Genomic DNA, 25,781 nt, shown 5'->3' on the forward strand with positions numbered 1-25,781 from the left:
TGTATCCAAAGATGAGAGTGTTTAATTGAACTCTCCAACTATTATTGTAGAGACATATATCTCTCCCTTCAGTTTTACCAGTGTTTGCCTCATGTATTTTGGAGCACCCAGGTTAGGTGCATAAATAGTTAATATTGTTATCTCTTCCTGGTTAATTTCTCCACCAAGATTCACTCTGGGTCATGCCCTACCAAAGTGATCTAATCAAAAGGAAAGTCCCTTAACTTAATCTAACCAAAAGGTCCCATCTACAATAGGTTTACACACACAGAAATGGATCACCTTCAAAAGCAGGATTTTCTGGGGTGCACAAAAGCTTCAAACTGCCACACTTGGGTCTTGTTAAAAGGTCACTCCAAATTATGGTATAATTCTTAGCTCCATTATGTTTTGTTGGTAAAATATAAGTTCTATGTGAATTTTTAAATCACAAAACTAAAATCAGGGCTAAAATACAAGTATACAACTTAAGTTCAGGAAATCCTTTACCGAAAGGTATTTTTCAGTTGTGAATCAAAATATTTTATCATTTTTAGAATTTATATTTTAAAATTGATAATGTTAAAAATTGTTAATAAGTACCTTCTTTCCTTTTAGCAGCCAGTAAAATGTGTAAGGTAATTAGTTAGGTATATTTTAAAATATTTATGTATATTAATGTATGTATATAGAGTTTTGTACTAAAGTGACTCAAATAAAAAAGAAATGATTTGGTAAGTAATTATGCTAGTAGATCAATTATATTGATGATGATTTCCAGGAAAATATTTTACAAATACACTCCTTCACATACAAATGCTCAGGATAATATGTGTTTGTAGCAACAAAAGTCACCTTAAACTCTTAAACCTGAGATAGGAAGCCTTTGGAATTTACAATGGTAGCCATTCTTTCACAGAACAAGGGCAATCATGGGATATATAAATAAAAGGAGAATAATGAAAGAGGAGTTTGAAATAGATGCAAATCACTGCAGTCATGCTCATTCAAAACAACCATTATATAGCAAACAATATGCTTCAGTTCTATGGCATGGGAAATTAAGAGAGAGAATCAATAAGTGAAGAGAATGGATTGGAGGAATAGGCAAAGGGAGAGAAGGATTGCTTATGGCAGATGAACACAGAAACACATGAGAAAGACAGAAACTGAGTTAAAGAAAGACAGTCAGAAGGACACATATAAACAGGACCTGACACATCCAAAAAGTGAGAGAGAGAAATAAGAACATGGAGAACAGAGATGAGTACATGGGTGCATGCACAGAGTAAAAAACATCCATGGAAACCAAATATGCAGAAAAAGAACACAGAAGCACAGTAACACACTCTCTTGTAACATTTCTTGAATAAAGCTATTAAAGATGATCAGAAATGTTGTGTTTTTGCAACTATAGGCATACATGGACCATTACATCTTGATACTGGTATCCACAGGCTGGGTGAAATTAACCTAAGGGTGAACTCTGGCTCAAAGGTGAGAATTTGTCCATTCCTATGCAAGACACTAAAAATGTTACATATTCTGCTGCATCTCCTAAAACAGGATCCTAGAAATAATAAATAATATATCCTCTGCAGTTTTTTGACAATTCATAAATAGAAAGACCATGAACCACATTCCCATTTGTACTGACAGGCATTCCAAAACTGGCAGAGACATAGTTTGTGTAAATCAATTAGTCTTGCAACTCTCATTTTCATTTGAAATTGGTAAAAAGCCTTTTATTTCATTAAAAAAAAACCTAAATTGTAATTGTCATGAAGCATGAATCCTCTTATTAGCTGGATTTTTAAAATGTGCCATCCTCTGGGGATTGATAAAAGAATGCTGATGTACTAGCTTCCTCCTACAGTACTAGAAAACTTACCTTCTTCCACTTTTAGCCTAATAGAGTAAATCACATAAAAATTCTATACTGGTTCTTTTGCTTTATTAAATAATCACTCAAGTCTTATTGTGGAGTGGCAAAGTTTTTTATTCCTTTCAGTTCCTCTCCTTTGAAGAAATAATATTGTAGACAAATCACCCACATAAATCTGACAATAAATCAAATCCAAGATATTGCTGGACAATGAGATGCTTTATTAAACTTGATATACTTATAATAAGAATTCTGTGAAAAATAGGGTATCAAATTATTTGGGATCTGGGTCCCTGCATTACAAAATCTGTCACAAACCATGTCCTCTCACTATAGCCTGTGAATATCAGCATGCAGATCAGCAAAAGGCAGCAACATCCTTTCCTGGCAAGACAAGACAAATTTTAACTGATATGCCCATGTCCGCCTAGCAAAATAAAAATGCCCAATCACTGTCTCTACGTAGCATCCTCTCCAGGAAGGTGAGCTGGCTGAAGCACCGTGCCAGCCCTACGTTTCAGGTCCACATAGGATCAGCCTGGAGAAGGGCATCTTGCTTTCAACCAGAACTCTGCCTGAACTATGCCAAGCCTCCTTGCAGGGGCGCCACTTCTGAAAAAGAAGGCAGAGAGAAAGAGAGACAGGAACGGTCTAAATAATGAAAGGAATACACAAATGATCAAATTCAGCTACATTAATGCCAAGGGAAGGAATGAAGAAGTTGGAAAACAAGCAGCTTTGCGAAGTGCTGTCTGGTCCTGACAAGGGCATCACTGTGACTGACGTATTATTTGTGAAGGCCACCCATTTTCTTACCAGGCTTGGGTGTCTCAGCAATGAGGTGCCTGTGGTTGGTATACAATCCTGTGGAGTCTTGTTCTATTGATCTTTCCTCTAGGTCTGATTCTGGGATTGTAGAACAGCCACCTAGTCAAAAAACATAAACAAGGTTTTAAGCAAAGGGCAGGGAAATCTGCTTCTCCACACAGCAACTGCAGCTTAGGAACATAACAATCATAAAGATAATAAATGACGTGACAACAATCTTCAGGAGTGTATCGAAAAGAATAATCTTAAATATCTCTCTTTGGTGAAATTACTGGGAATGAGTTATTGCCCCAAAAGACATGCTATACTGATTATGACTTGGCAATAGCGGCAACTGCATCCTCTTTAAATGTATCCTTTTTAAAGCCAGAATGGACAAAACCTATAGCATATGTGATATCCATACTAAAATGGAACCTCAGCAGGAATTCCCTCCAACACCAGAGCATTGAAAACTATAAAAGAAACAAAGCACGTTTATCATGAGGGGAAGAAACCTTGAGCAAAGAAGGTTGCTGGTGATCCGAGATGATTGTGGTAGTATTTTTCCAGAATTTGATTCTACCCCCGAATCCCAACACCTTGCAGCACAGACATGCACACTTCATAATTCAACAGCTGAGCCATGAATTGCACCGTGGAAGATTTAAATTTAAAGGTGACTTGAGGATGAGCTGGCAGCACTGTGCTTTTGAAATACTGTTTTCTAAATTTTATCCAGAAAAATCCTTTATGGGAAATGCAAAATCATGCGAGAATTTCCTGGAATAAATGGCAATCATTTCCTGGAAATGGACTAACATGTTGTATACTGTACATTTTTCCCCCAAAGCCTTTTCTCTTGTTAATGAAGTGTGATTTTTATTTTTATTTTTCTGAGGCTTCTCACACGCGGAGTCCAAAGCCTCAATATTCAAGTTTGGCTTTACATGTGAGGGGGTTTATGAAGTTCACATCATTCTGAGAAAAGACAGGGTATCAATATCCCTGATTTGAAAACCACATCATTCAAATGAGAGGGAAGTGGCAAAGTCCCAAGAAAATCCACCTTCTTATCCATTCTTCTGCATCAACTTGAAAAAGAAAGTGTCACTGAGGGAAACTTGAGAGAAAAGCATTTGCATATTCATAAAAGAAGAATTAGAAGTAGTCTCAGGCGTCCACCCAGCAGAAAATACAATGGATTTCACCCAGCTATATCTGAAAGTGGCAAGGCCCTACAGGGAAGGAGAGTCAGGTTGGTTTTTAATCTCTTTCAAAAAGCTGTACATCATGGTAACAGTAACTCTCGTTATTAAGAACTTCCTACGTGCTAAAAACTCTGCCCATATTATCTCATTTATTTCCTTCCCACAAACCACACCATGAAATAGATACGCTTCTTCTCATTTTGTAGATAAGAAAATCAAGGTGTCAAGAGAGTTGGGAACATGCCAAAGGGCCCATATTCCTAAGGAGTAAGAGAGAACTCACACCCAAATCTTACAAACCCTAAAACCCATGCCGATAACCCCTGTACTTGTGGTTCTCAGGTACATTAGCCAAAGGGACACTGTACCTGCAGGTGGCAGGGCTAGTAACAGGTTTTATCTCACCTGATGCCCCGGCTGATCCCTAACTGTGGTTGCTTAGAGTGTCTGAGGCCAGGGCAGGCTCCATGGGGCTGGAGCTGTGCCAGAGCTAAGCAATAGCACCTTTTTCTCTTCCTAAGGCTCTTCCAATTGAGAAGGGAAATGGTGTGTGTGTGTGGAGTGGGGGCACCTCTGTAAGACTGATGACAGAAAAGAGCAGAGAGAGAGGCTCTACTCCCTGCAAAACAGAATGTTCATCCCAAGGGAAAAAAAAGGCAGAAGAAACCTAGTTTCCCCGTCCAGACTCACAAATTGTCACTTCTCCATCCCTAAGACAGAGTGAGAAAAGGAGCAAGGGGAGGCCAAGAATGTTATGCTCTGAAGCTACCTTCACACACAAAGAAATTTTAGGAGTGGGAAGAAAGGCCCCCTACCCAATGGATGGAGAAGAAGGTACTGATCAATGAGCAATGGCTGCCAGGGGGGAGCTGCAGCAGACCTTCACCAAATAATTAGTGCCCACCTTTTATTGCTGCTGGCCCAAAACTGGGGCAAAACAGATGTATGAAGGTTCAGAATGCACTTCCTAGCCCTTCAATTAAACAGTCACAAAGGAAAAGCCAGTGGCTACAGACAATCAACGACTAATTGTTATTTCCTCTCTTCTCCTTGGCACAAGAATTTTGCCTTGTTTGGAGCCTGGAGGATGACAAGGGGCCCTGTCCAAGTCTGCTATCCCCCAGGAGCGCACTGCACACAGGCTGCATGCTCCTCATGACTCCCTTAGCACTTTCCACTCCCAGGCTGCGCCCACTTGCAGGGGCTGGCAGCCACCTATGCTGGGAGTCCCGCCCCATGACACAGAGGCCTCCATGCGGCCAGACAGACCACCTGTGTACAGAACTTCTGCCACTTCCAGCTTGGAAGGAACACAGAGTACAGGACCTGCATCCTGACCAGTGGGAAAGAGAAGGCAAGGAGTGAGGCAGACAACTCCCCTCCTTCCTCTCTCCCTAGGACTGATTATTTCTCTCTTGCAGAACTCCAGAATAGCGCTGCCTGCCGAGGGATGCACCTGCTGAGCCTCTCCGTGGCTCTTTGGGAGAAAAGGTCACGGGTGCAGGATGCATCACTTTGCATTACTTCATATATTTCCTCACTTCCCTTTTTCCTCATTCACTCTTACTTGGATTTGCTCTTCTCAAATAAAATTCATTACTTTAATCCTTGTCTCAGGCTCTGTTTTCCTGCGAAAACCCTTGGTACTGGAGGAAGTCCTAAAAAGCAGCCCTTCAAGGTGGAAATTTGGAATAAGACTGCCCGCTCATCTGAAAGGAATAGGGGCTCCAAGGCTGGTGGTAAAAGGGATGGTAAAACCCTGTTAGCAACTCCTTAACCTTTCACCCATGGTTAGCTGGGACAATGGGTATGTAGAGGTCAAGGCACTGGGAGATCAAGTAGCTGTGTCATGGGAATATTTATAATTATGTGGATTCTGGAGGAGGGTGGCTGCTTCTGATGACTAGATGCCTTGCCAGAAAAAAAAAAAAAGGCTTGTGCAGTTAACTGGCAACCTGAGGCATATTCTGAAAGCCAGGTGGCCTCTTTGGTCTTGCTCTTTTAAGTCTGGTCGTTGCACCAGCAGCTTGGACATCATCTGGGAGCTTGTTAGAGATACAGAATCTGGGGCTCCTCCCCAGGCCTGCTGAATTACAATCTGCTAAGTTCAGATGAGTATATGTAATGAGAGTTCTGCAGGGAGAGAAAATATTTGTTAAAAATTTAACAGGAAGCAGAAGAAGAATGGAAAGAAAATATAAAGCTTCCAAACTAACAGTGACCTTCTGAAGCCCATCCGTGGAAGTGGAACCGGGGTCCACAGACGCCAGCTGAAGTAGTCTTGGCTTGGAGCCCAATCCAGAAAATGAGAAGGGGAAGAAAAACTCCAGCTGGATGAAATCATTCAAACACAAATCGCATGTGTGACATGTACAAGCCAGCAGGCAAAATTAATCAAGGGCTGGCTTCCTGATCTGCAAATCAGGCAATGGTCCACTAGGAAAGCAGGGAACTAATGATACTTGTGGACCTACTGTGTGCCAGGCACTCCGCTATACATTTGACAGATAGCAGACTCACTTAACCCTCAAGCAACCCCTTATGTGTTTACTGCCCCGTTTTCCATCTGTAAAGGTACTCACGTTGTGTTTTTTTCTTCTGTTGTCACTACCTAGGTCATTTTGGGCCTCCTTGCCTCAGGAAAAGTTTAATAGGAGGCCAAGTCAAGGATAGCCAGAAAATTCTTTCCTTTCTGTTTTCCATAGTCTGAGTTCATTGACGAGACAGAGCTTAGCCTCTTTGGGGAAAAGCTTTCCTTCAGTCTTAAATCTGAGGGAGAAAGCTCAGAGGGTGAGACAGAGCTGGGAGCCTGGCTGACTAAAAAGCAGAAGCCCGAGACCCCAAGGTAAGAAGGCATCGGAGGGATGGAGGCAAGGAGCACAGCAGGGCTTGGCCTCAGGAGCCCCCACCTCACCAAGGACTCCCCTGGCCCACTGGGCGACAGGCGCAGCAGGCCCTTGAGTTCAGGCCTCCGCTGTTGCCTGAGGCAATGAGGCTGCTGGCAGCTACTGAAGCCTCGTTTTCTGAACTCTGCATAAGCCTCTTTGGATGCGAGGGGGCTGGAGAGAGTGGGAAATAATAACTGAGATTGAATTTTCCACCTTCTTGCTCTAAAGAAAAATAATTTTTAAAATATATGTCTTGCATCACTGACTTAACTTTTAGACTGTTATACCTGCTGCAAAGTCTCAATTTAATCAAATGAAAGTCAAGAGATTATATCATTTGCCAAAGATCACACAGCAAATCTATGTGCCTCTGTATCCCAGCTCTGTGCAGGACAGTAAAAGTTTCTCAAAAGAACCAGCTTTTAAAATGTCTAATCCATGTAAACCAACTTTTAAAAAATACAATGAAAATGAACAAAATGAACTACTAGAAAAGTGAAAAGAATAAAATACCAGCCTTTGTCTTTCAGTATTAGCTTCAAGTGTTATAAAATCACTGTGTCAATTGCTAGAAAAACAAAAGAAAACAAACAAAACACCAGTCTCAGTTACAGGAATCAGAAAGTTTTCAGACAGATGCTAATCTTCCAGTCACACTTTAGTAGCCCTGACTACAGAATATGGTCTACCTTAAGTAACATGATACAAAGAATTAGAGCAATAAATAATAATAATAATGATGTGATGATGATGATGATGCAGCAAACTCCTATTTAAGAGCCAGTAAATTCATTTCAGCAGCACAACTGCATCCCTTCTACTCAAATTTCACCCTGCTGGCAGTTCCCTCCATACTACTGTGTTCACAACAGTCCCCTTCACTTACGACAGAGGGATGACCAGGTTCCCCCTTTCACCGCTGCTGCTACAAGCATTCAAGTTCCACTTCTTTTTCTGTGGTCTTCTGTAAGGTGGAGTTTCATTAAGAAGTCATTCTGGGTGGTGGACTTGGTCTAGTGATTAGGGTGTCCGTCTACCACATGGGAGGTCCGCAGTTCAAACCTTGGGCCTCCTTGACCCGTGTGGAGCTGGCCCATGCGCAGTAAAGATGCGCGCAAGGAGTGCCGTGCCACATAGGGGTGTCCCCCACATAGGGGAGCCCCATGCACAAGGAGTGCGCCCCGTAAGGAGAGCTGCCCAGTGTGAAACAAAGTGCAGCCTGCCCAGGAATGGTGCTGCACACACGGAGAACTGACACAAGATGACGCAACAAAAAGAAACATAGATTTCTGTGCCTCTGACAACAACAGAGGCGAACAAAGAAGACACAGCAAATAGACACAGAGAATAGACAACCGGGGTAGGGAGGAGGGGAGAGAAATAAATAAATAAATAAATAAATAAATAAATCTTTAAAAAAAAAAAAGAAGTCATTCTGGCATCCTAAATCTGAACTCTGGATGCATTTTCTCATAGGAACAAAGTTACAAATGGTAGCTTTATTACAGAGTCTGTTACAATTAAATTATTCCTTTTTAGACTTTTCTGGACTAATCTGGAAACCTAACCGCTATAGGTAATATTTTAAATAGTGACACTTGTATTATGAATTGCAAGCAATCAGCATAGAAGCATTTGGGATAAAACTGTTTATAAATTGGAGATTACACCCATGTGTTTAAAAGGCCTGCCCAAGAATGGCGCCGCACATACAGAGAGCTGACACAACCAGATGATGCAACAAAAAGAAACACAGATTCCCAGTGCTGCTGATAAGGACAGAAGTGGTCACAGGAGAACACACAAAGGGGAGAGAAATAAATAAAAAATAAATCTTAAAAAAAAAAAGGATATCTCTGGAGCACTTTACTATGTTTCCTATTACAGTGAATTGTTAACAACCAAATTTTATAAACTACCCTTTGTGACTACTAAATAAATCTTGCTGTAAAAAAAAAGTTTTTCTACGAATTGATAACATATTTAGTACATATAGCAATCCTCATTTAGCCATGAAATTGTTTAAACTGAAAATCTTACCTAAAATTCTGAACTAATGAGAATTCATTTCATTCTTATAAAGATAACATATGCAAACCTAACTCTAGGATTTTTTAAGGGTTCCAAGCCCAACTTACACCTATTTCCATCTTCAAAGGAAAAGTATAAAATGGCTGAACTTCCTCCTCACTAGGTGGAACATATTTTATCAACAAAGGGAATCACACTGGGGAATTTCTTCCCACTGAGCTTAGGCTTTCTCTGCAGGTTGCTATTCTGGCATTAACTGTAGGAGGTACGTAGTTCAGAGGTCATAACAGGAGGTCAGGCAGAAACAAATGTGACTGTCATCTAGAATACTGGAGACCAAAATCAGAATGCAAGGAGAGCAGTCATATGCTGGTAAATGTGCACAGCTGGCTTTCTAGACAAAAAAGGAAATAAGGCCCTGGTTTGCAGCATTTGCTCATTTCTGTAGTGTAAATACCCTCATGATGTCCAATTTCAAGTAACTGATATGACATCATTGACTGTGGAGTTTGGCCTCCATTATATAGTATTTCTACCATACAGATTCAATCAACATAAATAATGTCAACAACATAAATAATAGTAAGATGTAGTAAATAATTAGAAAGTCAAGAGTCTGAATATCTACTATCTTTGTTTTTAATATAACTTATTTAGCTATAAGTTTACATAATTTTGATTTTTAACAGTTAGCTCTCATGAACTGGTGTGAGGCAGCTCCAGCACACCACTGCAGGTGGGGCCAGGGCAGGGTGTTTAGTTATGCTTTGAAGTCATTTAGACCTGGATTCAAACAGTAGCTCAACAGTTCCTAGCGAGGTGACTCTCTTGAACAAGTTATTTCACTTAAATGAACTTCAGTTTCCTTTCCTATAAAAAAGAAAAAGTAGATCGAGTGTGTGTAAGTACCTGGTACACTGAAACAAACATTGAATTCTGATCATTAATTTTCAAGCCAAAGTCAGGAACACCAACAGAAGAATCAGGTAAGAAGCCAAGACAAATGCCTTTGAAGGCGGGAATCTGGAGGAGTAGGGTTCCCATGAACAGATGAAGACATGGCTCTGCAGCAGAGAGGAAAGTGCCTGCAAGCCTTGTGCATGCTTTTTGCATGGGGTTGGCTAATCTACTGTGCTCAAACCTATATAATCTCGCTCCTGTTACATGAAATGCTGAATTCCAATATTTGATTCTAACCCAGGTGAATTCTGGTGGCTGAGACTACCTACCTCACTGCCTATCTTGTAATTCAAATAATCTAAACCAGAAATTGGCAAACTTATTCTGTAAAGAGCCAGATGGTATTTTTATGCTTTGTGGGCCATAGGGTCTCCGGCGCAGCTACTCAGTTCTGCTGTTGTTGTGTGAAAGTAGTCATAAACAATATGTAAATGTGAATGAGCGTGGCTGTGTTCCAATAAAACTTTATTTACCAAAACAGACAGCCGGCCAGATTTGGTCAATCGGCTGTATGTAGTTTGCCAACTTTAGGCCTATTACAAGGCTCATAGAAAGCTACTCTTCACAAAGTATCCTAATTCTAAATGTTCCTAAAGGTATTTATCCTTGCCGGATTATCTTATGGTATAACTAAATAATAATAATAAAAATAATGATAAGTTTAAAAACATGTCTTTTTGCTTGGGCAAGGATAAACATTTTTAAAGGAGGTTTCTTTTCATAAATTTTTAGGGTTTCCAATATTTTAGTATCGAGTCTCCAGGTGCTTATATTTTCCTCTATCCACAGTGAGCAGTGAATGGAGAGACTAATGAAGAGGAAAGAGGCAGGCAGCAAAGCCAGGGTCCAGACGGTAAAGATCCAAGTTGTCATCGTGGTGGACTCCAGCCAGGACCTGCTGCAGGGCCTCAGGCAGGTTGTTTAGCCTCTCAAAATCTTAGTTGAGTGAACCTCACCTGTCAAAAGAGGGTTATAGCAAAAGCTTCAATCACAGGCCTACTGTGAGGATTACATGCCCAGGTAAACCTGTCACAGTGCTTATTAGCACACGGGACATTTTATCACCATCTTCTATGCATTTTCTTGGCACAGATGCATTTCCTGTGCCTTTTTTTGGAATCAAAGAAATTTTGCTTTAGTTCAACCACCCCATTTAGTAGAGACTCAGAGAGGTTAGCTGAGGCACCTAAAGTCTGAGCGGTACCTCTGGTTCTCCTGCTTCTTACACCACTAGAGCTTTCTCAAGAACATCTCCTTTCCTGGGAAGATCTCCAGTGGATTTGCTTGTGAGCTGGCTGTCCTACCTAGTATTTCCTTTCAGTGATACAGAATATCCAGAGAGTTGGCCAGCTTGTATTTTAGGACTTTTCTTGCAACAGTGACTTTGCAATCAACTAGGTGTGGGGTCTTCTCCTTCAGGAAGGAGATAATCCTTTCTTTTTTCTTTGAGTATTTAAGAGGAATCAGACCAGGAGACCCTTTAAGAGAATCCCAAATGACCACATACCCTGCTCTGACTTGCCAAAGAATCTTCTGTTCACATGACCTCAACTGCCATTAAGAAGAAAAAATAGCAGAAACTTCAAAAATATAAACCAATGACATTTGTTTTAATCAAGATTTACTCGATGGTTAAAGTGCTCTTTGAGGTTAATATTCAGATTTCATTTCAAAGGTTTATAATTCATATCAAGTGTAGGAAGTGGGTGCTTTGAAAAGAATATTATACTATCTTGAATATAAGAGCTTCCCTCAGAGACTATGAATAGTTTAAAAATTCTCCGGAAATATATTAATTTGGAAAAGTTTTATTCTTTCTCTCTCTCTTTATGTGCATGTCTGTGTAATAAATGTGCATGTATGTGTGTGTATGTGTACACACACACATATGGGTACATATAGACATGTACAAGTGCTCTCTTGATAATTCTCTTCCATTTTTCTAGTTGTTTCAAATATATTTTTTTCTAGACCAAGGAGAATGTACGCTATAGAAAACCAAGCATCCTACTGTACAGTCACGTAGCAATTTTGGCTGAGTAGTTAGAAACTTTTTGGCAAAACTGAAGAATGGAAGAAGGGGAGTGGGGAGAGGAGGGAGACAGAAGAAAGACAGGGAAAAGATGAATCATCAAACTCTTATTTTTCTATGTATATACTTTTATGTAAGATATTTGAGGTGATTTGCTGATGGGGTAGATGACAAAATATTAAAGCATAATAAAAGTAACAGCAGCCAGAAAATGTGAAGAAGAATGGGAGGTATAGCTAGGAAGGAGTGTGAAAAAACCCCAATGAGCCCCCATGCAAGGGCTATGATAGAGACCGAAGGCAAAATGCCCTGGGGGAAAGCAGGGCTTCATAGCCCCTGATCCCCTGACGTCTCTTCTTCCAAACTAGATTTTACATCAAAGCACCCATTCCGTCCTTTACTTGGACTTAACATTTTCCTAAGAGCACACTGTAATTGGTAAAGTGATACTTATTGGTTACTGTTCGGAATTTTTTTTGGGTAGTGATATTTATATGTGTTTATGCCTCTGTTCTGTACTTCAGGGCCATTTTGGAATGCCAACATTTCTGTGAAATTATGTTTTCCAAGGGCACTTACTGAGCAGATGCTTTCCAGGAAAAAAACCAAACCAAACAAAACACACACACACAAGAGACTACTAAACACACCTTGGAAATAAAACTTCTGGGAATGTAGTATTTAGTTTATTGTGTTCTCACCACAACACTATAAATTGGTTGATGTCCTATGATGGTGCTGCCACTTTCTATGTGAAACTGGAGGACACATGCCCATGTCTCTCTTGACTGCATTTCCATTCTACCCTTTACTTTGCTGTAACATGGAGGTATACCACCCTTACTTGGCCTGGTATAATTTTACAATCTCAAAATTCAGCAAAGCAGAAGAGAAAACTGCCTTTCTATATACTTTAAAAATTTTTTTCTAATTATTATCTTTATATAAAAAAGATACATGGATCACATAAAATATGACATTAAAAATATAAGAGGTTCCCAAATACCCATATACCCTACTCCGTACCCCCCACTCCTCCCACATCGACATCTATATCCTCTTTTTTTTCAGGTACCAGGGTACTGGGCGATTGAACCCACGACCTCATATGTGGGAAGCTGGTGCTCAACCACTGTGCCACATCGGCTCTCCTGAGTGGGTTTTTTCATCTGTTTTGCTTGCTTCGTTTTTCAGGAGGCACTGGGAACCCAACCTGGGACCTCACATGTGGGAGCAGGCACTCAACCACTTGAGCCACATCTACTCCCTCTAGATAGCCTTAAGTTTCCATTTCCAACATAAAATATTAGTTCTATGTTCCTTTTAAATCATTCCTGACTTTTCTTTCTCCCAATATTTGCAGATATCATGCTGTACCATGTTGCCAGTCACTCGTCCACCAGCAATAGAGACAATAACAGTTAAACACAGGGAGGCAGGTGGAGGCCACTGTGGTGTGTGTTCAATACGGAGCCATGCAGAATGCCTGGAGCTCAATTCCCTTGCTTAATAACAAACTCTGATGCCCCCACACGTGGTGAGAACTTAAAATGTGTTCAAGACTATGCCTGTTCCTATGTTTGAAAATATTTCCATTTCACACCTCACAGCAGAGACAAAGTGTGTAAATAAAATGGAGTCTGATACACTTTAAGAGGTCTAGCATGTGTCTCAACAAGCTTCAAACCCCCATAAAGGCTGAACACTAAATCCCTTGGGATATGAGGGTTCCAGTCAGAGTCTGGATTTAAGAGAGTAGGGTGCTCCTGGCATTAAGATATTTTCACAAATGAGTAATAGGCGTTCAGATGTTCTTTTAGCTGGACCACTGTTTAGAATTTAAGTCTACTTGGTACAGAGGATTCAGAAATTACAGGAACATAGACATTTCCATCCATTGGTAATTATGCAAACAGAATGTACCAAGCACAGAGTTCTATTTACAAAAAAAAAATCAAGTGCAGTACATAAATCCTACAGATTGGATTGGATCCAGGTTAAGAATTTCTCCAGATGTCAGTCTGTAAACAGGGCTTCATAAAGTAAATTTCCCAATTAATTGCTGGCAAGAGTGACCTGTACATTATGCCAGTACATACCTTACCCTATGTAGGTTAATTGTGGTCTGGCCCTACACATCCTTAATCAGGTAGGATGTAACAGAACTCAGGGAAAAGAAGCTGGGGTCAGCAGACATTTTTCTGATACACAGAGAAGGTACAGTGAAAGCGCTGCACAGGAACTCTGAACTTGGTCCACTGAAGGAAAGGAGAACTCTCCTCTATTTATTTTGCACTACATCTGTTTTTCTAACACATTTAGTTTTTTAACCTTGGAGCACTTGGAAAGACACACACCCAGTAAGAACATAAACTTGGAACTTAGAAAAACCCCCAAACTACTCACTATTTTGTTAAAGTCTCCAATCACAATGTTTTTACACATGTTAACAAGGCCATTAAATCCTCCAAACAGGAATACAAAAGTAGTACCCAGCCATTGTGAGGAGGTGGGGAAGAGAAGGTTACTATTTGCTTTCCTTGCCAGTTGATTAATGTGTGGAACACTCTGCAAAGAAATGCAAGGTCTATTGTCTTTCAACTAGATCTTTACTACACAATAAGTACAGTATTTTTTAGTTCAAAAAGAAGGCAGTTATGGTTTTTAATTTCCATTTTTCTCTAAATCATAAGGAAATGCAATGGACAACTGGAAAGAGACATAATTTTAAGACATTTCCATTTCAAATAATTTCCTAACTCCCTTTTCAGAGACCAACGAGCTCTCAAAAGGACACACACACAAATAAAACATTATGGTGTGGAGCTGGCCCATGCGCAGTGCTGACGCGCGCAAGGAGTGCAGTGCCACGCAGGGGTGTCCCCCGCGTAGGGGAGCCCCACACGCAAGAAGTGCACCCGTAAGGAGAGCCGCCCAGCGCGAAAGAAAGTGCAGCCTGCCCAGGAGTGGCGCCGCCCACACTTCCCTTGCTGCTGACGACAACAGAAGCAGACAAAAAAACAAGACGCAGCAAATAGACACAGAGAACAGACAACCAGGGGAGGGGGGGGGGGAAATTAAATAAATAAATAAATCTTTAAAAAAAAAAACCAAAAAAACATTATGGCTGTAGTTGAGAAAGAAAGGAGGCCAATAACTCTGCAATAATAATTTCTAAAGAAATGAAATAGTAAGAGCATAACTTTACTTTGCCTTGACAACACATAAGAAGAGATCCAGTGTTCTTCACAGGTTCCCTCTTGTATCAAGTAGGTTTTAACTCCCCATTATCCTGGCAAGATTTCTTCAATTCTAGTGCCTTTCTACAATCCAATTAAACGCCAACCAAATTGTGTTGTTTTTAATATAGGTAGAGTCTAGGTGGTGATGATTATGAAACTAAAAGTTCATCTGGGTCATTACAGTTATAAACAGGTTGAAGAAAAAGAGAAAAGAACACAAGGGCTCTGGAGAGTGCCTGTTTGATCTTTTTTTTTTTTTCTGCTTACATTGAGGAGACTAAAAGAATGGTCAGGACTCATTCCAAACCAACTCCACTTTCTAGTGATATACTGGATTATTAATAGTCCCCCCAAAAATGTCATGCTTTCCAGAAAATGGGGAATGCACACAGGGGAGCAAATGAGCTCACTGACCCGGGAAAGAGATGCAGAAGGGGCGGCACGGTGTGGCAAGTATCACCATGTCTTGAGCAAAGCCACAGATATCTAACCTTACTTTCCTTTTCTTTAAAATGCAGAAAATAGTAGCACCTATTTTATGAAATATGGGAATTAAATGAGGGAATGCTTGTGATGAACTTATCACAGTACCTGGCACAGAGTAAGCCCCCATAAATGCTAGCTATTGTTCTCAGTACTAACCCCCAGCATATGTCAATCGTTACAATACAGTCAACTACACATGAAAAGCATAAGGACAGCATGAATTTATATGCCACTTTCTAAAAAATGCTCAGGTTGAAAATGGGCTGAGCATACCAGTGTGGAATATTTCAAGCTGGACCCAGTGCCCAAATCTAAAATTGTCAACTAGGCATTAAAATAAATTCATGTGGGAAACAGATGTGACTCAACCAATTGGGCTCCCATCTACCATATAGGAGGTCCAGGGCTCAATGCCCAGGGCCTCCTGGTGAGGGCAAGCTGGCCCATGTGGCAAGCTGCCCCATGCAGAGTGCCAGCCCACGTAGGAATGTGGCCCCACAGAAGAGTGCCATCCTGCGTGGGAATGCTGCCCTGCGAGGGAGAGCTGCCCTGCACAGGAGTGCTGGCTACAGGGAGAGCTGGCGCAGCAAGATGACAAAACAAGAGGCACAGAGGAAAGAAAATAAGAAGATGTAGCAGATGAGGTGGTGCAATAGAGTATTTGCCTCTCTCCCACTCCAGAAGGTCCCAGGATCGGTTCCCGGAGCCGCCTAATGAGAATACAAGCAGACACAGAAGAACACACAGTGAATGGACACAGAGCAGACAATGGGGGGAATGGGTAAGGGGAGGGAGAAATAAATAAATATAAAAGTTAAAAAAAAATTCACGTGAAAACAGTACACACATCTGCTCAAAGGTAAATCACTGATATTCTACTATCATAGATAACCACCCTTCTGAGATCACAAAAGGAACTTTAAAAGGGCTCAAATGATGATGATGACCAGGGATGCATAATCATATACATTATCTTCTTATCAGCAGTGCCACTGCTATTGAGAAACGCAAACCCATAAGATAATATGACATAAATGGATGAAACATTAAGATAAAAAGGATAAAACAAACAGTAGTAGGTTTGCTTTCTCAAGAGAAACTGAAATGGCCATCAGATGAACCTTAGAAGAGGAAGTTTGCTGACCTAGTGTTCCTCAACACAGGAGGCAGCCAAGGAACAGAGAAAAACAGCAATGTATTTAAATGCATGCCTTGAAGGAAGCAAACACCAATTATTTTTATATTACTTTAATTCTCCCAGTGAATAACTTTATAGGTGTTGGCAAGTCCTTCTGGAAAAGGAAGGGATTATTAAGGATTCAGTGGCAACTGCTCACCGGTGCCCTAAGAAAAAACACTTAACAAAGAGTCATTTAGCTCACATCTCATCTCTAAAGATGTAGAGATTTTAAGGATCCTTTAAAAAACAGTAATATATTATGTTCGCATATATAGTCCATTCTCTTTTAGTTTCCAGATGGTTCTATCGCCAGCATGATAAACAAATAAGCTTCCCACAGGAAAATAAACACATACAGGGAGAAGGAGTAAAGTTTTTTTCTCTGATGCAAAGAGTGGGTGCTTAACATGTATTTGTTGACTTGAAAAAGGATTTAATGGAACTTGAGGAAATACACAGGAAATACAGGCTTTAAAAAAGTCTTCTTTGTAGAATGTTCCACCACATCATTTCAGGATTGTGAACTGGTCTCAGCCCACTAAATGCACAGGCTAGTAAATCTGGGGAACCGGCCAGTTAGCTTCTGTTTTCTATCATGTTTCTCAAAGACCCTAACCCATTCACTTTAGCAAATGTTTATGTTTTGCAAAAATAAAACCATTCCAGCTAATACTGTGCTATCAAAATTTTCCAGGTGCTTCAAGACCATGGACTCTGGAACTAGATTGTCAGAATTATAATCCTGACTCCAACACAATTAGCTTCAACAAAGCAACTAGTTACTTAATCTTTCTATGCCTCAATTTTGTTTGTAAAATGGGGATCATCAGTACGTAGCTTATAGAATAATCATAATGATTGAATTAGTTATTTTATATAATGAACTTCAAATAGTGCCTGGCTCACTGTAGGTGCTATAAGGGTTATAATAGTAAGTATCATCATCATCATCATCATCTTTGTCACATATTGCCAAAACATTCTAGTCTAAGCCTGAGATTCTCATGCAAGATGAGGTGGGGTGTTGAAGGGAAGAAGGCCAGAAATTTGTAAGAAGGCAAAGAGCAATTATTATTATCTCCAGGAAAATGATTTGTTGGGTTAGCTAGTCAAGTAAAACCTTACCTGGTTTTCTGGCATTGCAAAATACAGTGGTCAGTAGGAAATAATACTTCAGTAAAGAAAGCAAAGATTGGGGTCCAGATAAATAATAAGGGACAAGAATAGACATCAAATCAGGAATAATATACTGCCTCTTGACTCCACTTTCCCCCAGCATCTTCCATTTCTTTGCACCTCTTGGCAGGAAAACTTCCCCAAAGAGTTGTCTATATTTACTGCTTTCAATTCTTCTCTTTTCATTTCTCTTATAATACATCCATCCCAGTCTACCTTTGCCTCTATTATTCCACAAAAACTGCGCTTGTCAAGATTGCCAATGACCTCCACATTGTTAAATCTACTGGTGAAGTCTCAGCTCTCAATTTACTTGACCTACTACTGGCATTTGAAACAGCTGATCTTTCCATCCCCCATGAAACTCTTTCTTCACCTAACTTCTAGGATAACCACATTCTACTGCTTTTCCTCTTACCAAAGCTCCTAAAAGTGAGAACATCCAGCACTTAGTCCTTGGTTTTCATCTCTTTTCTCTGATCACTCCCTGGACTCATCCAGTCTCATGACCTTCAATAACATTTTCATGATGACAACTCCTAATATTATAACTCCAGCTCAGATTTCTCTCCCGAGCTCCAAACTCATATATCCAACTACCTTTTGAGTATCTCTACTTAAGTATCTTCCCCACAAACCAGTTTCATGCCATAGCCTTCCTTATCTCAGAAGATGACAACAACTTCTAGTCGCTCAGACCAAAACTCTTAGGGATCATTCTGGATGCCCCATCTTCCTCTCATACCCCACATCCACTCTGTTAGGAAAGTCCATTGTCTCTGCCTTTAAAATATACCCAGACTCACTACTACCACTTTGGTGCAAACCACTATCATCTCCTTCCTGACCTAAATTGCTTGCCTGATTACCTTCATATTGGCCTGCTTACCTACCTGTGCTCTCCACAGTCTATTCTCAAAACAGGATCCAAGTATCCTTTTAAAACTAAAATAATGTCACTACTCTGTTCAAAATGGTTCTTCCCATGTCATGCAAAGAAAAAGCAAAAGTCTTGCAGGACGCTGTATATAATCTGACCTGGCTGACCCGACCTCCTCCCCTACCCTCTCACTCACTGCCTCCTTGCTGTCGCTGGAAGATGCTAATCCCAACCTCACCTTAGAGATTTTGTGTGAGCTATTCCCTTGCCCTAGAACACTCTTCCCTTTGATACCTGCATGGATAAATCTCTCATTTTCTCCCAGTCTTTGCTCAAAATTTGCTTTTTAAATAAAGCCTTCCCCGACCACCCATTTTAAAATCATAATCTTGTAACTTCCCCTTACTTTCCCAAACTCTTTTTCTTTTTTCCATAGCCCTTATTAGTTTTTAACACTAATACTTATTAATTTCTAACTTACTCTTTGTTTTCTCATTTATCATGTTTCTTCCTACTAAAATAAAAACTCCAGATCTTTGTCTGTTTTGTTCCTTACTGTATTATGGCAAGCCATAGAACAGTACCAGGCACACAGTAGGCACACAATAATTATTTGTTGACTTGAATGAATGAATTTAGGTTAAGAGATTAGCCTAAGAGATTAGGAGGAAGCAATGGAAACTAAATTTAATTCTATATTTTATATAATATTATCAAACTTGAGGTTGGAAAGAAATTAGAACATAACATAGCATAGAACCTTTTATTCCTACTCCCCGGTAAACATGGTTGCTCAGTGAACTGGAAAAGGTGGTCAAAAAGTTCTGTGCTTTAGTTGATACACATCTTTAAAAAAGAAGAATTTGTGAGATAAGTCCAACAAAATGTCTAGCCCAGAAAAGAAATAAGATCCTAGTAGTGATTTTTGTAACAGCTAAAGATAAAAAGAAGTAAAAGCGCACTTGTAATTCTAGTTCTTGATAAGTTATTTGAGGATGAAGGAACTACAGAAATAGGTACAAAGACATCCGTCTGTTTGGGAAAGTTCTCAAAACGAATGAAAAAAGATCCATCTTATTTTCACCAGGGCATCAAGTTATTGCCTGGAACAGTTTATTTTTCCCAGGCTACTTCAAATCTAAACGTGTTTTTAAAAACAAGCCCAGTGAAAGATTATATAAACAATGGGACAATGTATTTTACTCTCTGGTAACATAAACATTTCAAATTCCTCCCTAACTCTTTACTAGCATAAATTTGTAATTCCAGAGAAGACAAAATACCCTCAAAGTTTAAACACTATTTTTAATTATCTACATTTACCTCTGCTCCATCTTACATTTTTTTGGCAGTAAAAGGCCAGGTTTCATCCAAAGTATGGTACTATGACTCCCTTCCAATTGTAAAACAACTTGGACTTAACCCAGCCCTACTTTCTTTGAAGATGGAACCAGCAGTCCTTCCCAACAGTACATTGCTTGACTCTCCTCAGCACCATCTGAATATGCAATAGCAATGAATAAAAACGAGATGGTAATTCCACTTCATCTTTTCTCTTCTTTCTTACCTCTTATAGGTCCGTCCTGCACTGCCCTTGTCCCAACCAAGTCTTTAAAACTACAGAGAGGAAATGTGGCGCTGCCTGCCTATGGTTAAGGTTTAATTAGTTGAAATAGATTCAAACACAAAAGAGAAAGGTTGAAATAGGAGGTATAGCAGGAAACACCAGGGAGAAGAAAACTCTGGCTGAGGAGAAGGGATATAGATTAAGTCCTCACTGGGAGAAGCAGAGCTCTCAAATGTCACAGGGGAGGAAGGGAAGGGAGAGAATGGAAGAAAATAAGATGCATAAAAATTCAGAGGGAATGCAGATGACGGGCCTACTGTATAACGCACATTTCAGAAGGTTTAGGAATAAAAGGATGGAGCCTACAAGAGAAGAAAGAATAGCTTTCAACAACAAATGATTGTGAGGAGTAAATAGGATAATGTTATATAAAGGAATGGAAATAAAGTACAGGATAGTTGGTAGTTACTATAATAAATTATAAGAAGATTGACAAGTTCAAAGTCAAACAACAGGTCAATGACCCCTTAGGAGTAGGACCAGGTCACCTGAGCTGTAGGCATTTGCCACCAAAGTAATTTACTGTGGTGAAGAGAGAAACAGAGAAGGCAGAAATTGAGGGAGTTTAAATGAAGTACAGATAAACAGGCTGAAATGTGCAGTACAGATACTATAGGTGACTAAATCTGAGGGATGAAAAACGGGGAGCAATTTTGGTACTAAAATATGTATGACCGGACAGAATTAGGGGATCGTTTATGATAATCTAATAATAATCACATTGGTATCACTTTTGAGCCCTTATGTGCTACATAGACAAAGTACTATTCACTTAAACTTGTTCATTTAATAGCAATCTCAAATGGTAGTTATTAATTGTACATTTATAGATCACGAAACTAAAAAGTTTAAGTGACTTGCTTACAGTTACACAGAGAGTGTGTGGGAGAATCTGATTTCAAACGTATTATATGCTGACTCCAAATTCTGAGTCCTAAACCACTTCATTATCTCGCTTCTCTCTATTAGAAATAAAAGATTTGTAGTGATGAGATTGTGAATTACTGTTCAGAGAGTAAGGGTTTTAGATTGGCAAATATAGGGTCATGGAGTGTACTCCACATCTTCAATACTCATTCCATCTCTTGCTCTGAAGAAAAGTGAAAGGATTTGGGAAAATGATTGACTTCCTGTCTGAGTAAAAATGAGATTAGTATGGAAGTAATTTAAAGAGTCACCAATGAAGACAAATCCTTAGACTCCTAAGATTTACAAAGAGTTTAGGACTGATGAACACTTCCGTAGGAATGCAGAATATAATTACAAAAGAGAGGAAGTACGTCAATAGGGTAGATAGGATTTATAACTAGAAAGAAGTGAAATAGTATAATAAAATGACACATAATGCCTTTTCCAATTGCACTGAGGAAAAAGACAAAAATCAGTATTCCAAAAGTTGGGAAATTTCAAAGTACATAGAGGATACATTTTATTTTATTTTATTTCAATTTTTTAAAGTAGGTACCAGGGATTGAATTTAGGACTCTTATATATGAAGCAGGTGCTTAACTGCTGAGCTACACCTGCTCCCTGAGGATAAATTTTAATTAGAACAAAAATAAAGGGAAAATGTTTAAAAGAATGATCATAGGAAAGAAAACTCTGTATCTTCCTCAAAATGCTGAACAGTGGTAGAACATTTAATACTTATATGCAAATGTTTTTTAAAGCTAGCATAACTGTGCTGTGAACACCTCCCAAAGTCCTGAGCCCAAAGCCACAGAGAAAAAAAAATCTCAAAGCCATTCTCATGCATGCATATGTATGGAAAAATCCTAAGACACCAACGATTCAAATTCAGTATCGTATCACACAATAGAAAAGCATGATAAGGAAAACATTCCAGAAATGAAAAATGATTCAATTAATATAATTCCTCAAATCAATACAAGAAAAGGAAATCTATACGGTCATTTCAATACAGGTGCTGATCTATCAATTAAGAAATAACAAACTGAGCTGCAAGGCAACAAAGGTGTTTATTTGGGGTCTTAGAATTGCATTTTGGGGAGCATAGATTCAGATAGCAAAACAAATTGTGTCCTATCTTGACGTTTCCAAGCAAGGGTTTTTAAAGAAAAAAAATAATGTAAGTTGTTTGTGATAGGTGGATATTTGGGGCTCTCTAAATGTCCTTCAGGTTAATCCTTTACTGAGTCCTTTATCTTGCGGTTTGTTTATGGTATCTAGATGTCTTCAGGGTTTTGAGGAACTCTGTTGCTGGAGGTTTTGCCTGCTTCTGCAGTTTGTGAAAGGTGGCTGAGACCTACAGAATGACCTCCAGACTCATTTTGCATCTCTTATCTATAGTAATTCTATTTTGCTTTCTTTCTTTTCACAGATTAAAAAACAAAACAAAACAACAAACTCCTAGTAAACTAGGAATAGCTATCTGAAATTATAGGCAAAATGAAATTTATGAAAGGAGACAGGAATACTCAAATATCCATAAGTAAGGGCAAAGATGGGGTTCTTGGCCAGCTCTCATTTTTATTTAACACTGTTCTTGAAACTCAAGGCAATATGATAAGAAAAAAAACCCAGAAATGTATGTATCAGAAAAAAAAGTCACAATTTCTAGATATGATTGTATACCAAAAAAGTCAAGAATATGAAATAAAAATCTGTAAGTAGAAAGTTATGAAATACATTTATAATATCAAAATTAAAAATCGTTTTTCCTCTGTACTAACAATAGCCAGTTAGAAAATATATTGGAGAAATTATTACTTTCAAAAGAACATCAATTAAACAAAAAACACTAAAAATAAAGCAACAAGGAAAAAAACTAAAAAAAGAAATGCCAGGGCCTATAGGATAAGGATTAAATGTTTATAGACAGACATAAAGATTTGAATAAATAGACAAATATACAGTAAGCCTCAATATGAGAAAGATCAATTGTCAGCAAGTTGACTTAAAAATTTAATGCAATTCCAATCTAAATTCTAAAAGGATGTTTTCAACTTGACATTATAACACTAAAGTTCATAAGGAAGAATAAATATTCCAGATGAAATAATAAATAATGACTAGAATAAGAATGATGGGGAATGTGTACTGCAAAATTTAAAAGATATTACAAAGTTATGACAGTTACAACAGCACTGGTGTTGGGGTCAGAATGGATGCAGAGGCAAACAGAAATAGCACAGAAATACAAGAAATGGTCTTATTTATATAAAAATACTTAGCATATCATAAAATATCATTCATTTGGTAGGGAAATGATGTATTATTCAAAGAACTGTGATGGGATTTTTAGTAAAATATTTGAAAAAATAATTAAAGGTAGGTAATCAAAATAAATTTCAGATGGCTTAAATGGTTAAACATAAAAAAGAAACAAGAAAAGGTAAGACAAAGCAAATATTTAGAATCAATAGAGGAACACATTGACTACCAAGAGGAAGTCATACTGAAAAAAAAAATCATCAGGGAAAGTGCCTGCAAAAAACGGTGGTGGCCAAATGCACAGGTTGGAGCCGCGGGGATCTGCTCTCTTCTATGGCTTAGGCCTGAACACAACTGCACAATCTGAGGAGGTCACATACTTGGTTTTTGAGCTCAACATTTAGATTTACCAGGGCTCTGTTCATTTTGATGGTCCTATAAAAGATGTTGAGGGGTGTCTTCTAGGTAGGAGGATGGTTTCAATAGATCTAATAATTTGAAGTCCAGTTAAAAAAAAAAATCCTAACAAATTACCTTAAGCAAAATTTAAAATGAAATTAAAACTTCAGAAATAATATTTGTAACATATATTCAAGACAATGGTTAATTTCTTTTAAATACAAAGAGCTCTTGCAAATCAGTAACAAAAGTTGATATTCTGACAGAAACATGATAAAGCATGAATAAGAAATTCACAGAAAGAAACCTGTAAAAGGCTAATAAATAAGAACAATATAAATCATTACAAAATTATCAAGAAATACAAATGCCGAAAATATCTTTAAAAGTCAACCTTCACAGTAACCAGATATGTGATTTAAATAAAATTCCACTTTCCACTTTTCATATTAACAAAGATAAAAAAGAATTATAAGCAGAAATGTCAAGGAGGCACAAAAAAGTCACTTGTGAGCATTTAAATAGAGAAGAGCTTCCTGGAGGCAAACTGGAAACAGAAGCATGCTGCTCAATTCTAGGTCTTTATTCTAAGGTAACAATCAAATTGGGTGTGATATCATCTGTGAATGTGGACACAGTTGTATTTATAGTAATGAAAAAAAGAAACCATCTAAATGTCCAACAATGAAGGTGGCCACACCCATCCACTTTTTGTTGCACATCTCTCACTGCAAATACCTTGTAGTCAGTTTATCAAACAGGCTCTGGTTTTCCACACTTCTTTGCTACGACTCGATTTTTCCTTCGCCAGGAACATCCTCCCTAAGTTGCCTTGAAAATTCTTACCTGCTCTTCATGAATCAGTTTAAAGAATAATAATTACTATGATAGAAACTATGATATAATCAAAATAATAATGACATTAGCTAATGTTTACGAAGAGCTTTTAAGAGGCAAGTGGTATTCTAAGTGAGTCACATACATTAACACATTTAACACTGGTAACAACCCTAAAAGGTAATATTATTGTCTCCACTTTACAGATCAGAAAATTGAGGCACACAGAGGGGCTAAATAACTTATCCGAAGTCACACAGCTACTCAGTGTTGTAGTTATGGTACAAACCCAGGGAGTCTGTGTCCAGACCTATGCTCTCACCACTCGGCCTCTCCAGCCCCAAGGCCCTGGAGGCAGGCCCTAGCTCTCAAATCCCTTGATGTTCCCTATTAGAAACTCTTCACACATGGTTTATCCCTTTATTTGTGTGTCTCTACCACCAGACTCTCCTATGCCAAAGATTTTATCTTACTCTGATTTGTATCTGCCATGATTAAGCACAATCACTGGCACAAAAGTGACTTTCAGTACATGTTTACTCAGTAAATAAACAGAAAATATATGCACATGGGAATTTGAGAAACTGTGAACATCATGGATCCGAGTAGAGAAGTCTCTATAAAGAAACTCAAGAGCAAAGGAAGAATATAAAATGTGTGTATGTACCTGTGTGTGTTCTTGTATATATACTCATACATACACATATACAAATGGATGTGGCCTGACCACTGAGCACCTACTATTGAACAGACACTATGCTTGATGTTTTCACATAAGAAGCCAAAAAGGATATGTCCTTACTGGTGGTCCAAAGGCCCCTTTTGAGTTCTGTAATCCTGAAGAGGCCAGTGAGAGGAAAAATAGATTTCTGTTTTTTACTGACATGTGGGACAAAGCGTAGATATTACCAGCATAAAGAAGCAAGATATCTTGCTTCATTAGAAGCTTATCTAAGATAATAGATTATCTTAGAAGATTATCTAAGA

General features: G+C 38.8%; 1 protein-coding gene across 3 annotated transcripts in view; it reads right to left on the reverse strand.

Annotated features, from left to right (window-relative positions):
* Nucleotides 1-1,960: 1,960 nt before the first annotated feature.
* Nucleotides 1,961-25,781, reverse strand: part of BBS9 (Bardet-Biedl syndrome 9) — a 591,858-nt gene continuing 568,037 nt past the window's right edge. For all 3 annotated transcript variants that reach the window (XM_058296789.2, XM_071215094.1, XM_071215092.1), the window contains 2 exons: nt 2,681-2,791; nt 1,961-2,476 (listed from right to left, as the gene is read on the reverse strand). In XM_058296789.2, the coding sequence (XP_058152772.1) occupies nt 2,445-2,476; nt 2,681-2,791 (143 nt within the window). In that variant the 3' untranslated portion in view covers nt 1,961-2,444. The remainder of the gene's footprint in view (nt 2,477-2,680; nt 2,792-25,781) is intronic.

Source organism: Dasypus novemcinctus, chromosome 5 (assembly GCF_030445035.2).
Source record: "Dasypus novemcinctus isolate mDasNov1 chromosome 5, mDasNov1.1.hap2, whole genome shotgun sequence".
In the NCBI taxonomy this organism is placed as follows: Eukaryota; Metazoa; Chordata; class Mammalia; order Cingulata; family Dasypodidae; genus Dasypus; species Dasypus novemcinctus.